At 40.7% G+C, this 16,702-nt stretch overlaps 1 protein-coding gene across 8 annotated transcripts in view; it reads right to left on the reverse strand.

Annotated features, from left to right (window-relative positions):
* Positions 1-1,099: 1,099 nt before the first annotated feature.
* The window catches only part of ARNT2 (aryl hydrocarbon receptor nuclear translocator 2), a 131,511-nt gene continuing 115,908 nt past the window's right edge, over positions 1,100-16,702 (reverse strand). For 5 of the 8 annotated variants that reach the window (XM_050967810.1, XM_050967809.1, XM_050967808.1 and 2 more), the window contains 6 exons: positions 15,901-16,000; positions 12,954-12,980; positions 12,326-12,464; positions 9,684-9,849; positions 4,105-4,241; positions 1,100-1,628 (listed from right to left, as the gene is read on the reverse strand). In XM_050967810.1, coding sequence (XP_050823767.1) covers positions 1,530-1,628; positions 4,105-4,241; positions 9,684-9,849; positions 12,326-12,464; positions 12,954-12,980; positions 15,901-16,000 — 668 coding nt within the window. In that variant the 3' untranslated portion in view covers positions 1,100-1,529. The remainder of the gene's footprint in view (positions 1,629-4,104; positions 4,242-9,683; positions 9,850-12,325; positions 12,465-12,953; positions 12,981-15,900; positions 16,001-16,702) is intronic. The other 3 variants (XM_050967811.1, XM_050967806.1, XM_050967805.1) reach the window with 2 other exon arrangements.

The raw sequence follows: 16,702 nt of genomic DNA on the forward strand, positions 1-16,702 counted from the left end.
CTACAAAGAATTTCAAAGAAGCTCAGCAAGTGGGAATTATGAGTTTCTTGCCCAGGGGTGATTTTTCCCCCCAAGTAGGGACTATTTGGCCCTAACTCTTCATTTTAGATCAGATCTCTTTAACTCAGCTGATATGACAAAATAAATAAAGGAACAGAAATTCTAGAAGTTTCTGATGGATATTCCAGGCAGAAAGACTCAGAGCATGCACCCTTCTGGATGACCTGAGTCTCCAAAATGCCCAGTGAACTGAAACCCTTATACAGTGGGTTTAACAGAAGTAGGCGAATGCTCAGCAGTTTAGCATGCAAGTGAAAATTCAAGTTAACGCCACAGTGTTTTTGGCAGACAGTGGCTTGACTGGTTGGTTCCTATTACAAACTAGTTTTAACAATATTGTTTGGCACATGAAACAAACTAGCTCACTGCTCTCAGGAAATGAGACTAGATGACTCTGTTGTAACAGAGCACCTCTTAACTGTTAAAATCTAATGTTGCACAAGAGATAAAGGGGTTCACAGACAGGAAATGCTGCTGGTGCTAAAACAGTATTCTTGATATGTTTTGTACAGTAATTTTATAAAAGGATCTTTTGGGAGGATGCAATAATAGAAGGCAAAAAATAAAATAAAACCAGGTAGTGAGAAAATTATAGAAATATACGTCTCACTTAATAAAATCAGTGAACAAAAGAACAACAGCTTACGTAAGTAAATATATGGCATAAATCAGAATGACCAGAATTAACCAATTAGTGTTATTTCTAAGTGAAGCGATGCAGAATCCTACGATATCTACGTTCTGCAATACATTGTCATCCCTTTCGGTATACTCTGGAATGGACCCATTTTATATGTAAAAAAAACACCACCACCACCAACAAAAAAAAACAAACAACTCCTACCAATATAGGAAATCACATCATACAGCACAAGATATACATACAGTACTAAAATGTACACATATTCAAGTTTAACTGGGTTAAGAGAGGGGAAAAAAGGTGCTGAATCTTCTGGTCAGAGAGAGGACTACATTATGCTGCATAATCTCACATTCAAACTGACCTAAAAATCTCAAGAATCAGAGAAATCAGAATTTAAGATCAAAGCAAGGCATTGAAACTGAACAATAGACCCTGTAACTGGACGTTATCTTACCTTTTCTCTGTTAGTCTTTGTTACTTCATTACCTATTTTAAATTTACCATTCAAAGGGAGCATTAGGAATTGTTCACATACAAATATTTAGGACTCAGAGATTTTTCACAAAGTTTTTCATCTCTGAGGTAGATGACAAGAAAATACAAAATGGATCTGTCAATGACCACCACCAAGTGGTGTAACTTCTTCATCAGCACTCACACACCGGAAGGGAGAGAGAGCAAACTCCTATATCACTATCCAAAATATGAAAAACAAGACACCTTGATAGTAGATTCTACGGTAATGCAATACAGAAAAAGCAGAGCTAAAACCACACCAAAATGGTTTTGTTGAACTTCATTTCACAGGGTTTGTCTGCGTTGTAAGTTACTCAGAAAACGGTGGAAACATGCCCAAATCAGCAAAATCTTCAATGTTGTAATTGCCAGTGCCCTGTGTCGGATCGCCCGGCATAGGCAGCATGTCCTGTATAAGGAAAATCAAAGTGAAATGTCACTTCATATGCTATCGAGAGACAAACATTTTTTGTTCATCTTTTTAGCTTAAGACCAGAAAAGGCCAAAGACTGGAAAAATAAAGTGAAATTCACCCCATGCGGATGGCAAGCCTGAGCCTTCTGCACTGTTTAAGTCTCACTTTATTCTCTTTCAAAGGCTGAACCAGGACTTAAGCAGTGTGTAGGCTTTGTGTTGGCCTCTGCACAGGTTTGACTGTCCCCCATACTACACATTCTTTACTGAGCTAAACATACACCATTTGTCACAGAGGTGATAATATGCTAAGATACTGGATCAGCAACTGCTGAGAGACAATCAGCACCTACTGCGAGGATGCCATTTGGAGTAGCAGTTGCTTTCTGGTGGCTGTTGACAGCAACAAGTTAAACATTTCAAACCAAAACAGAGAGTACACACAAAGGCATGTGCTGCTTCGCCTTTCCCGATGACACTTCCTCAGCATAGGTAGCGTGCATCCCTTGATGAAACCAAGACATGAACGGTTTTAACATGTGTTTGTGGGTTCTGTCTACATGTCTCAGTTATTCTTCAGTGTGGCGTGAAGGAAAATCAGCTAAAGGCCTTTATGCAGAGGATGGGAATGCGTGCTGTGGAACAGAAAGACTCACTAGTGTTCTGAGACCCTTCTGAGAAGGGCAGAGCACCCTCATCCCTCACTGAAGTCAATGGAAGTTGCGGAAGCTCAACACTGCTAAGGAGGTGTTCAGCCCTCCACAGGCTCATCATCTTTCTGCTCTTCAGACAACCTAGACAGCCAAGGAACTGATGAGCAAGCAGTGGCCATTAAGCATCATGTGATTTGTGTGTGTCTCTCTTAATATGACTGAGCCCCTTTTAATTTGGATCATGCACCGTTTCTGATGTGCTATGCTGGGCACATTGGAGGGAGTCTCGCCATCAGAGTTCTGTTGTTATGTAGCTGGTACCAGCACACATTTGTGGAGGATCCACTTCCTCCTGAACAGCATTCTGTAAGCAGGGGATACGTTTATTCTGATTGCACCTCCGCTGAAGAATGATGGAGGTCTTTCCTCCAGGTCAATGAGCCTCCTTGTATTTCAGAAAAGGGAGTGGAAGTCAATAGCATTTCTCTGGTATAAGAGGAGTTCATGGTAACTGCTCCCAAGTCTCCTGAGTCACATGTGGTCCTTCAGGAGGCATAGGAAGTACTGAACCTCCTTCTCCCATTCAGGGACAAAGCCTGGGAAAGAGGTATCCCTTGTTGGGAAAACGATCATGCTGTCCTTTCAGTTCTTACAACAACAAGCTCTGGCAGAACTTGACTTTGCAGCAAGAGAGGGACCATCATAATACAAAATCTAAATAGCAAACAAGAAACATGATAACAAATTGGCTTAAAGCATCTGCCTTCAAGAAGATGAACTATCCTCATCTAAGAGCACCATAATGAGGATTTACCCCAGGAGAGGGCAAACTTTAAATCTAACTGTGGACTCGCTGGATCCCTTAGAGTGGAGATAGATGATGGGATGGACTGAAGCACATTTCCCAGCTGCCTTGGCCAGCCCTGTCTTCCTGGTCAATGCTGCACATTTCTAATGCTGACCTTGCCACCTCTGGGGCTCTTTCATCCCCCACTGCCACCCAGAGAAGGGGAAGTTGAAGCTGCCTTGTGCTGCTGAAATCTCCATCCCCTTTGGGGAATTTCTGCAGTTGAGGTCCTGTGCCAGAGATGACACTGGTGAAGGCCTTGCAATGAATCTGGCCCTTTTTGTTCACACGTGTCTTCCTTTTCCCTTGCATGCAACTATCCACCCTCCTCTTTTGTTGGTTGGGTTCTTGATCAAATTTAAATGATAAACAGATTATAAAGGGATAAAGGACCATATCAGCTTATTTGCTTGTAAAGAGACATGCTCATCTACTATGAATAGTTATAACAGTAATTAATACTGCAAAATAAGTAACGTAACTGAAGATGGTTATTTGCCACTCACATGGTTTCTCAGTAGTTGGAGCATTTGAAAAAAATCTTTAGTCAGTGTCTTTTCTGAAGAAAGAGCCTACTCTCCTCTCTGAATTCTCAAGCGGAATTAGACCGAAGTTTAACTGGCTGGATTTATAGATCTAGACCAGGGTATGAGGAGGAACTTCTAGCCAGGACTGTCTAACTACTAGTTTCTCCCTAAAATGCACAGCCCTTGTGCTGAGGAAGCAGGAAGGAGAAAACATTTCAAAGCCCAAAAGTTTATGTGCTCTGGCAGAAAAAGTACTTTGAGTTCTAGCAAAGACGATCCTAATCCCAGCGAACCCCAGGGTAGCACATCTCAAACTGAAGGTTGGTACTTGTCATGCACACTGTTTCCACACTGGCTCAGTTTGGCTAAGGTTATTATTCGGGTAAGAAGACTTTCACTTTCTTGTGACAACTGTAGACACAATGAACCTTTGACTCTACTCACTTGGAAGACTTCAGTCTGACTGGGCTGCTGGTGAGAATGCTGGTCACTGCTTTGTTGATTATGATGCTGGCTTTGCCATTGGGACCAGACCTCTGAAGGTCTCCCTTGGAATTGTCCACTGCTTTGGCCACTCTCAGCTGAAAGATTCAGATTTAAACAGACAGTTCCTTTAAAAGGCACATGAAGGTTTTTTGAGAATGTTGATGTTCAGAAGTAAACTTTATAGCACAAATACCCAGCAAGAACCAGTTCCGGTGGGAGTGAAGTCAAGGGGAGTTTTAACACTGATCCCAAGGGAGCATGATAATGACCCAAGACAGCAAGGAGAATTACCGTGGCTGCACTGACACAACCAGGACAACATGCTTACTAATACTAAAGCACAAAGTGAAATAATGAAGAATGTAATGAAACTTAATCTGGCCATGCCAGGGTTTTCCCCAGTCCTGCCTCTCTCTCTAATAGTGCGAGGAAGTACCGGCCATTTCACTTAAAAAACAGAATGACAAGAAAGGCATTTTAATGCATTTCCTCTTTAATAAACTCTTGGATTAAGAGCTGGACCAGAAGGAGCACTGTCATCTGATGGATTATATAATTCAAAGGCAGTATGGCAGCACCCTTTTTACAAAAATCTGTTGTTTCATGACCATTTAAATAGTAAGATAAACAAGTGCCCAGCCTTGCTGCCTTATTTAAGTGTAAATGTGTCATGTATTTAGAATGCAGATTGGTGAGCTACCTTTGTCCTCCATTATTATAAGTGTAAATCAGCTATTTAATTCATGCAGCTCTAGTCTCAGAACTGCAGAATTGCTCTGTTCACATGCCAACGGTTCCCTAAGAGTGTGGGTCCATTTAGGTTTTGAAGGAATAAAGAGGTTTAATGTTAACAAGACTAATGTTGTCATAATGATCATTTCAGGATTATGGATCTCTCTGCTGGTACTTAAACTGATACCACATTCTGCATTTGTCAGCTCCTTTACCTACACCTTTTATGACTATGTTCATAGATTATGTAGACCAACTGAAGTCAATTGGATTTCTCTTTGTACTTTGGTAGGCAAAATTTAGCCCTAAATATGTAAGATATCATCCAGGAGATTTTCCTTTTGTGTTGGAACCAACAAACTGGCTACCTGTGGAGTCTCTTTCCAAAATGTTCATCTTTCACAATATGTTGGAGAGTTTCTGGCTGCTGCTGCCAAACCAGGAAATGCAAAATTTAACATTATGCAATGGTGTTGGAGCCACTGCTGACCCTCCCACAGCCCAGCCCAGCACCAATGCTTTCCTCAGGCTGAGCTAGGAAAGGGAAAGTGCATCCCCAGTGAATTGCTCAGGAAAGTAACACAGGTGTTTGTTTTCAGTAGCGGGTGTTGCGTGTTTTGTTCTGAGAGTTAAAAATGTTTCTAGCACACCTGGAAACTATTTCCCATTTCCCCCCCCCCCCCCAAATTTTATTTTCCTTTTTTTGCTTCTGTTTTTGCCTTTTTTCCTTCAGACACACAAATCACAAATTTGGGGGTCACTGGTAGATCAGAACCACTGGGCAACTTCCTAGCCACTACTGCAGAGGCACACAGTTCTGCATGTCACGTTGTGTTAGACTCCTGACAACCAGAAACCAAAATTTCCACACAGAAAAATGGAAAGAATGGCAAATGAAAGTAGCCAAAATGCCTGACTCCACAGTTTGTCATTACTCTATAACGTACAAGATCACAAATGCCTCCACTTTGGCTCCAGTCTCTCTCTACAACCAGCTATAAACCCTGGTATAAAGGTAAGCAGTTTCCCAGAAGACTGATGAACTGCAGTGACATGCTTCTGTCACATCTGGGCTGGAGAATTACTACTCCCCTGCTGACATTACTGTTACAAATAATTCAGCTGACTCAGAAATCCTGCAGTCACACTATTGGTCACAAAGTTAATTTAAGTAACCCTTAAAAGAAAGCTGCATCAGTTTTGCTCAGTACAATATGCCAAAATGTACTCAGTGAGGCAAATGAGCCTTTTGCTCAGCAAGACAGAGGTTAATAATAATAATATATGGAGATAAACCTATCTCACAGAACTGGAAGGGACCCTGAAAGGTCATTGAGTCCAGCCCCCTGCCTTCACTAGCAGGACCAAGTACTGATTTTGCTCCAGATTCCAAGGTAGCCCCTTCAAGGACTGAACTTACTACCCTGCGTTTAGCAGGCCAATGCTCAAACCACTGAGCTATCCCTTCCCCAGCAGAAGGGTCAGGCTGCTCCTTTCAGTAATAACTGTATTTATTAATAGACTTCAAACTGATGGAGATCAGGAAATATTTCCCACCAGATGAACAGTCATTACCAAGTAGTTTGGGTCTCGAGTGCAGGTCTTATAAACAAACGTACAAAGCTCAATGGAATAAACTCAATGGGAAGTTAGCCATTGTGGTGGACACATCCCGCTGCACTGCTGCTGAGTCCAGGCCAGGCAGCATAATGCTAGTGCCTGAGGCCTAAAGAGTGAAAAGGGCTTGAAATGAAATTGGTCTAATTTCATTCACAGTGTTGAGTGAAAAGCAAAAAGTGAATAAACTAGCATTAAGAGCAAAAAGAAAAATTAGTGTTTTAACATTCCGCCTGTGGTAAGGGGAAAATGGCTACTCCTGCTTCCTGGCATATCTGCAAGGGGTAGACATTGTTAAGTTCAGTACAATATGAGCCATTATTTTTATTTTGTTCCTCAAACAGTCAGAACATGGTGCTGAGGAAACAGGGTGGAACTTTCTTTACACTCACTGCATTGCAGGCTTGATCCAAAGCCCACAGAAGTCAGTGGAAAGACCCTGGATCAGCTCCTAATGTAAACAAGGTACTATGATCACCAGGTGATTTTAAATCTTTTGCTTAGTGTGTATATAAAACTTTATATGACCTTGGCCAAGGACAGCTGAGTGCTCTTTCTTCACCTTTTGTTCCTGGCAGCCTCACACTTCTGCAGCTAATTCACTGACTGTTCTGAACTACCCGCATGTCATGCTGGATTTAGGAATGTTGCTGTTACATTTGCTGGCTGTAGAATTCCTTAACTTAAGCCTCAGCATCCATCCAAATTTTATATTCGCTCTCATTTCCACAGCTGACTACATACATTCTTGTAGGCAGCTTATTATTGAGGCCATTGTTTTAGAAGGTGTGTGTGCATGCATAGGTAGAAGGGAATAGGGAAATGTTCATATTTCATTTTTCTTGCTCTTATTTCACTTACTGATTTTTTTTTCTGTTCAAGAGCTCCCTCAGAAACAGCCCGTACTAAAGGTATAACCTGAACACTTACGTGAAGACACTGAGCAGTACAATTATCCTTAACCATCCTACTTAACGATCCATGCAGTAATGTAAGCAGCTGTGGAGTTTCACACACTCCAAGTATGATCATGATGAGGCTCAAGTGAGGGTTTCCAGCCATCAATAACTATGTCTATAACATCAGGACTGAACCCGTGAACCTTGTGAAGGAAAGAGCATAAATCAGTGAACGATAACATTGCTAGATAGCTCTCCAAAATATCAAGCAGTTGATTTTTCTGTGCTGTTGAGCAGTTCTAAAACACTCCTAAAGTTTTTCATGCTGTAAAGGTGTACAGGGGCTGGCCCTTTCAAAGACACTGCTAATGCTACTCATGCTCCTGACGCAGGATGTAAAATGTGCACTTGGATTTTTTCAGATTTCATTTTTTACAAAGCATAAAATACATGTGAGGCCTGACTACCAGCATGCATGATTACAGGCTGCATTACCATCTTAAAATTACAGACAGAGTCTTCCAGGCATTCTATAACAGGTAGCATATCGTAAAACAATGTAGTGAGATTTGAGAAAGGACTGGCATTAATATCTTTACCCATTCTTTTTTATTTGTATTTAAAGACACCAATTCTGTCTTCCATCTGTGTCATGCAACTCCACTGACTGTATGAAAACATAGCTTTGATAGATGACCAAATGTACAATAAAGTGCTTCTAATTCTCCAGGTACAGGACCATTCCATTATAATTAAAAACAATCTAACTGCAACAGGTACAGAGAAGGGCTAGTAGAATGATCAGGGGATTGGAGAGTATCTCTCATGATAGGAGACTAAAGGAGCTGGGCTTGTTTAGCCGAGCAAAACGAAGGCTGAGAGGGGATACAATTGCTCTCTATAAATATACTGGAGTAAGCACCAAGCAGGGACAAGAGCTATCTCAGCTAAACAACAATGTTGGCACAAGAATAAAGAGGTCTACATTGGCCATAAGTGAATTTCGGTAGAAATTAGAAGGTTACTAACCATCAAAGTAGTGAGATTCTGGAACCATCTCTCAATAGGTGAGTGGAGGCAAGAAACCTAACCGGTTTTAAGATGGAGCTTGCTCAGTTTACAAATGCGTTATATGATGCAGTTGCCTGTTGAGGGTAGGGGGCTAGACTTGATGACCAAGGAGACTGCTTCCAGTTCTATGTTCTTAATTAGTAATTAAAACAACAACATAAAATTGTTGTTATTGAAATAGAGAAGGCTGCAATAAAGAAAGCATACAAGTCCTTACCATAAATTCTACACTATTTCATCTTCTTGGACTAAATTCTAATCTTCTTCAATCACAGAATTTTTTTTTTAAATGAATCCATGTCTATCTGATGATGATGATATAATCCAGCCCAGGCAGAATTTGAGGTGCCCCTGCTATACCTTTTCTCTAATATACATTCCAAAGCTACGGTCATACCTTAGCTCCTGAACATACCCCATAGGGCCAAATCCTAATGTGCCTAACTCAATTCTTACCCATGCCTTACGCAGAGGGGAAAGAAATCCACTGATTTAATTTGAAAGCTTGAAGTCAGTGGAGTGTTGCCTGGGTAAACAGAAGTAATGAGTAAAGACATTAGGATTTGACCTTTTATTGATTACTATCTCCTGCGACAATAAAAACAAGAAATGGACTACTGCCATGTTCTGCTTTAGACAGTAGCTGAGAAAATTCACATTAAAATTAGTCCTAGTGAATGTGAAATGTTCTGCTCAGAAACACACTGAAACACACCCAGCTGTTTAAAAAGGGAATTGTTTAACCTCACAGTGAGAATAGCAAAGGTAATTGTCTGCTTGTGACTGAGAGTGCGGGTGACAGGTTATCTGCATGGAATAAGAAATGATTAAGTATCCTGGGACAGGACACAATTTCACACATTCAGGTGGGTTTAAAAAAAGTCCCTGTTCTGGATTGTGCCATTTTGGGACTGTTCTGAATCAGAGGAGAGTGGAGTTGAGCCACCCAAAAGGAAGTTTGGGAGGGATTTTACCTCAGGAAGGGAGTGCAGCATGGAGGGAGGAGTCCCGGAACTCAGCTCAGTCCATTGCACCAAGTAGTAAGAGGCTTTGCTTCCTCTCTTTTGCCTTCCTGGCAATCCCTACACACCCACACAAGGGCAGAGACAATCTCAACCTTGGCATACATTCAGAATAGAGAAGCAAGTCCGAAGATTTAAAATACAGTTAGCATTTCACTTTCATGTTCACTTGTGAGATGCAGAATCTGAAACCTACCAAACCCTGCACCTCTGTTTGCTAGGCTAGAGTAGGCATTTCCACTTGGGGAAGAAGTGGCTGGGCTAGAGAGAGGGCTGTACGATGACGGATCAGCTGGATAGGTATGACTGGTTCCAATTCCAAAGGGTGATGATTGAGTCTTGCCAGATTGTGATGGGATTTGCTGAAGTGAGGATGGGGGAGAAAAAGAAGAAGTTATTTTCATTGCTGGCATAACAGAGGAGCAGCATGATAGACCCAAGTGTAAAATCAACTGCTAAATAAAAACTGCAGATGAGATTAGGCATATTATCCCTGTCTCAGCCATATTCAGTTTCCATCAGTATGGATGTTCAGTTATTTAAGTTTAATGAAAGCAACAGATAAGTGAAAATATAAACTGCTATCCTGATGATTAATATCCTCCATGCATTCAGAAAGAGAATCAAATCACTATTGTTCGTTACCTGCTGTAAGCTGTTTTTTCCCCACCACTATTAGGGCATAGAAACTAGAAGCAAAGATTAAAGACATACAAAAAATGAATCTTTATTTGCCAGATGCCCTGTTTTTATACAACTCCAGTTATCTGAAAGCCTTGTAGGATACCGCGTACCTTCAGAACATCATGATTTTCAATAATTGGGAGAGCTAGCACAAGAGGCTTCAAAGTGAATGTTCTGGATTTCCACACAGGCTGAAAAGCCTGCTGGGTTTTCTCACCCAATTTTAGAGTATGCAAACCAGCTTGCCCAATGGATACCAGAAGCACAATGAATATGTTTTATCTTGCCTTAGGCAAGCAATCAGCAATTGCATGACAGACTTGGTGGGGGTGCCCAGCACTATTAGCGCAGGGGAAAAATAACCAAACTTTGCTTAAAGGGGGTGGTTCAGTTAAATCAAGAACAACAACACTTTGAGATCCTTTGAAGTCATTACAGAAGCGTAAAGTATGTTACAAATAATTAAATAGTACAACACCCCTGTGAGATGAGTAAAATGAGACAAGAAGCGGGTAAGTGTCTCGCTCAAAGTAACAAAATACATTAGCAGATAGCGCCAGTAATAAAACCCACTTACCAACAACGCATTTCCTTTTCCCCTATCAACCAGCCCAACAGCTCTACAGAAGATTGGTATTTAACAAGTTCTGCTGTTTGAAATTAAAAGCAGTAACATCTCTAGATACATTTAATGATGTGTATCTTATAGGCAATCAATGCACTGAAGTGCAGCTATTCTCTTGGGCAAATGAGTGGGGGGGAAATAGATCCCAACAGGCACACAACATGATGAAAATACAAGTCTTCAGTTTAGTTCCTAGCTAAGAAGTAACTTAGTTTTGAAGGTTCTCACAATGACAATGACAGCAGGCTCCTGGAAGATTATATTGATTTTTTGACGATGGTAAAACACATTCAGGGTTCCCTACATTTGTACTCTGGTGATGCAGACTTGACCATCTCCCCTTAACCTAAGCCAGACTTGTCTTTGATGGTTTAGGTTAAGGGGAGATGTCACATTTTTGATCAGTAATCATTAAATGTCCTTTCTATCCAGTGTACAAATGAAAATATGTCAAAATATTATTTCAATTTGATTTCTTTAGGATATGGAATAGATATGGCAGAGTAATTGATGTAAACTGAGGACTGGTCAGCCTGTGTGAGAAACTAGGAAACTAATATAAAAATAATTAAGCTGCTGGTAAAATGATTGAATGAATTCCTTAAAGTGCCTTTATAGACTATATGAGAAAATTGAAGCTTCTACGTAGTACTGAGAATGACAAGTGATCTGAATATAGTATGTACTACAGGCTCTGTATGGAGAAGTTGGGCATATTAGTATGTCTGTATTTTAACTGGGAGACTCCTAGCTTGGGTAAACAGACTCATGCTAGCTCCGCTTGAGCTAGCATGCTAAAAATAGCAGTGTGGAGTGTGGTTCGGGTGGCAGGTTGGGCTCTAAAGTCCACCTGGCCCCTGGGTCTGAGTTCAGATGGCTAGCCCAAGTCTTTGTCTGAGCTGCAACATCCACACTACTATTTTTAGTGTGCTAGCCTGAGCAAAGATAGCGAGAGTCTGTCTACCCAGGCTGCGAGGCTTGCTCCCAGCTGCAATGTAGACATACCCACTTAGGCCTCTGTTCAGCAGAAACTTAATGCCCAAACCTAACTGTGCATAGTCCTCTTGATTTCACTTAAAACACAGATCTATACAGGAAAAGGATTAAACTGGGATTTCTGTGGGGGGTCATATATGTATACATACAAAAAATATTTGACCAAATAACCATATTTTTCCTTCAAAATTATGCAAAAGAGCATCCAACCTTGAGCTTTTCTATTTTGACCAGATAAATCAGAAACAGAGGAACTGATTTCATTACCCTGTTAAAAAAAAATAACATAAAAGGTACAAGTATTAGGAGGTAGCCACGTTAGTCTGTATCCACAAAAATAACAAGGAGTGTGGTGGCACCTTAAAGACTAACAGATAGAAAGACTATTAGTCTTTAACATACCACTGGACTCCTTGTTGTTTTTATAAAAAGGTACATTTTACCAAATTTTAACCAGGGAGTTTGATTTGTTCTTTTTGTAAAATCTGCTTAACTAGAGTGCCCTTAAAAACCCCTTAAACACACACACACACCTGTCCTGGAAATGGTGGACGACTCCCTGTCCAGGCAACCTGACTCTGATTTAACTGACGAGAGATCTGTGTCAAATTTTGGCCTGTTGAAGAAGAGGACTGGATATCATTCACACCAGGCACATGTACCACAGATGAGCTAAAGGGGAAAGAACAGAAAATGGCTTGTAGGTGATAATACAATATTTCTGATGCATAAATTGTATGCCAGATACTGAAATTTTGTTAATCATCCCATTAAGGTGAGTTTTCCAGATTGTCTGCATAAGGACTAAATGAAAATGACATGACTTCAGTATTAAAACTATCAGGCATTTTGAAATTCTAAAATATCAGACTGATTATGCAGACCCAGTGCCCCAAATTCTTCTTAGTTAGATCCATGCAATCTCATCCAAAGGGCTTGCGTGAGTACAACCAAGGGGAGGATTTTAGAAAGATGTGCAATTAAATTATTTTCCATATTGGTCTGGCCCCCAATTCAGGAAAGTAGCTCTCCTCAGGACCACACTTAAGTATGTACTTAACTTTAAACATGTGCTTAAAGTCAGTGGTACTTAAGCACATGCTTAAATGCTGTCCTGAATCGAGGCTTCTGAAAGGATGCTGTTCATAAATATTCTTTAACCTGTTTCTTGTCAGTGTTGCATTCTTTCTGTAAAAAGAAGAAAATATGTGTTATGTAACAAAGATGTATGTTTGATTAGCTGCTTTTAATTCTTGTTTTCTCCCATTGGTGCTAAAAGATACCACATTAGAAATCAAGGTGAAAAAATCAAACAAACTAGTGTTTTGAACCTTGGAACAAAAAAAAAAAAAAAAAAAAAGCAGAGAAATACTAATAGGAAAAAAATGATTCCTAACAGAATTTGTGTAAGTTACAATTAATTGTTTCCCAGATCTTGAAATATTTTAACCTTATAATGAAAATTATACTTCTTTTGTTAAATGTTCTTTGTATGGAAATCTTTGGACCTAGTGACTATACTATCTATGAAACACACATTAATACATAAACTTAAATATACATCCATGAATCCCAGTATTTCATCTGAAAGAACGTGTTTCAGTATATATATCAGTTCTCATGTACGGCCTGCACTTCGTAAGTGATCTTTTGTTGGGTTTTGCACAGGGGCGGAAAGGGGGACCATCTGTAGTAATTTTTTATCCTTGCCTCTACTCTTTCTGTGTTAATTATTGAATAGCTTACAAAAACAGATAGATGCTGTTATGGATTCATGTATTTCTGTATGAAACTACAACCTCCATTTTGCTTTTGTGAATGCCATTTTGATTGTAAAACTGTTTTTTACCTCCATCTTGGACTGGAATTCCAAGAAGTGTTCACAGAGGTCTAACAATACAGAGCAATCAAGGGTTGTTTCCTATTCACATGCAAGCATCTTGAGACAATGAGTTAGCTGCAGCCAAAGGAATCAGTTCAGCTAGGTGAGCTGGTAACCACAGTCCCTGATAAAGGACTTGAAGTCACAGAGGAAAGTTAACTGCAGTCTGTTTGTCAGGTATCAGAGAGGGAGGAAGGGGGGCAGGGAACAGACCAGGACCAGAAGCAGTCAAGGCTGAGCTAGATGAGGTGAGGAGGAATTCTGGATTCCCTGAAAAGACACTGACCAAATCGCAGAGAGCTCTTTGAGGCAGGGATTTGAATGCTGGGTTTGGTGTGTTTTTGTAGATCTGAAAATCTCTTGTGCTATCTCAATGTAAACTGTGTGTGTTCAGAAATTCCTTTGCAGAGTCTGTATTACTTGCTTTCACTATCACATAGTCCCTGAAGAGGGAAACAGGAAACCAGGGGGTTCACGGCTTCAGTGGATCTATAGACGCATACAACTATTTGGGAGTCTGGTGCTAGTTTCTGGGCCTAAGCAATTGGACGATGGGGTCCCCACTGCCAAGAGGGGTGTCAGGCATGGGATCCACACCTGGAGTATGACTGTATGGCTCTGGGCCTCTAGAGGCAGTGTGCCACAACTTTGCCCAGCCTCAAAAGGCCAAGAGATGTGGGACATAAAAAAATAAGAATGGCCATACCAGGTCAGATCAATGGTCCATCTAGTTCAGTATCCTGTCTTCCAACAGTGGCCAAGACCAGGTGCCCCAGAGAGAATGAACAGAAGGCTAGGGACAACCAGACCATGAGGTTGCATCCTTGACCATCTTAGGTAATAGCCACTGATGAACCTATCATCCATGAACTTATTGAATTCTTTTTTTAAACCTCATTATAGTTTTGACCTTCACAACATCCCCAGCTACGAGTTTCACAGGTTGACTGTGTGTTGTACGAAAAAGTTTTGTTTCAAACTTACTGCCTATTAATATGTTTGTGTTATTTACTCCTTCACATAATAGGTCCTTATTCACTTTCTCCACACCATTCATGACTTTATAGATCTCTATCATATCTCCCCTTACTCATCTATATTCCAAGCTGAAAAGTCACAGTCTCTGAAATCTCTCTTCATATGGAAGCTGTTTCATACCCTTAATCATTTTTGTTGCCCTTCTCTGTACCTTTTCCAATTCAACTAGATCTTTTTTGAGATGGGGCAACAGAACTGCGCCAGACTGCTAGACAGGATTCAAAGTTGGGTGTCCTGGTTGGGGAGCTCATCAAGGATCGTAACAATGGCATTTGTCTTTGTGCCACTAGTTGATGGGGCAGATTACAAGCCAAAATGAAGCTACAGTTAAATTTCCAAGAGACCCAACAAAATAAAAATAACAAAACACGCCAAACATCAAGATGGCTACTGACAATTTACATGCTGAAATATCATATAAGATCTAATTAAAGAACACTTGTGAGATCATTGCCAATTACAAAGTTAAAAACACTGATTTCTATAAAATTATAGCATGCATTTCATTTCTAATTCATAGGCCTCCTAACCAACAGTTACTGCACTTGAATGGTTGTTCCTTCATTTTCAAAACATTGGCTAGTCCAAAGTAGTAACTGAGTTCTCCTTTAGGTTAAAACGGCTACATGCATACGTAGCTTGGGATTTCATTAAACAGAGTTCTTGCAATATAGTTGCTCAAGACAGTTTCTCTTCGGTCACTTTAAAGAACAGGAGGACAGAGAGGAACAGATTAGCCTTCAAGCAGGCAGACTTCATTAACAGCTAGGCCATTCACTGAACCGTCATAAATCTTCTTTACTAAAACAGAACTAATAATAAATAAATAAATAAATAAATAATAAAGTAAATCTAACCACAATGGCTACAGAAATCTCAAGGGTGTGCCAATTCCTAAACTTCAAGTAGTTTGTCAAACATTTAGTATCGGCTAGTAGACTCAAAAATATTTCAGAAGCTAGTAAAACACCCAAATTATACATGTTTGAAAAATGACCTACTATAGGTCTTGCCTACAGACTGATTCTTCCCGATGAACTTTTGTGTGGGAGCCAAGCTGACACAAAGGAAGAATGATGCATGTTGTACAGGACATGTGTTAGTGTTACCTGTATTCTCCCTCCACAGAATCAAAATGGAATTTCCTTTTGCGTATGGAAGCTATTGGTGCTGGCGCAGGTACTGTACCTGAAAGCCTTTCCTGAATGTCCTGGCTGGAATGGGCTCCCCTGAGAATAAAGCTGTTGGTTTCCTGCCGGGGACGCAGAGGCCATCATTTTTTTATCTGCTATAAAAAACAATCAAAGAAAATCTTAGAAGAGGATGTAATAAATTGACAATTTGTTCACCAGAATATAACATGTATACAAACTACATGGTGCGAGTAACATTTTCCTTTTTAATCTCTTATGGGAAATTCCTATGGAACACAGTATGGATGAAACCAGTAAGGCTGTATGGAAATTAAACAAGGGTCAACAGGTGATTTCTATAGAATTTTTAAATCGATCCATAGGATGTAATAGTGAACGCTCTCTGCTACAGAATGCAATAGGTTGGCTTAAAAATTCTACACAAAGTAACCATTTTCTATTGATTCTATAGGTCTTTTCCAAAAAAGACTGGCACATGGCCTGTCAGGGAAATCCGCTGGTGGGCTGGGCCGGTTTGTTTACCTGCAGTGTCCGCAGATTCGGCCGATTGCAGCTCCCACTCGCCATGGTTTGCCTTTCCAGGCCAACAAGGGCTGTGGGAAGCGACGTGGGCTGAGGGATGTGCTGGCCGCCCTTCCTGCAGCCCCACTGGCCTGGAACAGCAAACCGTGGCCAATGGGAGCTGCAATCAGCCGAACTTGCGGACGCTGCAGGTGAACAAAATTTCCTGGCCTGCCAGCGGATTTCCCTGAGGGGCTGTGTGCCAAAGGCTGCCGATCCCTGGACTATATTCCTCTGGATGTACAGAACAGATATTTCTTTGGTCTAAGGTTACA

Source organism: Gopherus flavomarginatus, chromosome 9 (assembly GCF_025201925.1).
Source record: "Gopherus flavomarginatus isolate rGopFla2 chromosome 9, rGopFla2.mat.asm, whole genome shotgun sequence".
NCBI lineage: Eukaryota > Metazoa > Chordata > Testudines > Testudinidae > Gopherus > Gopherus flavomarginatus.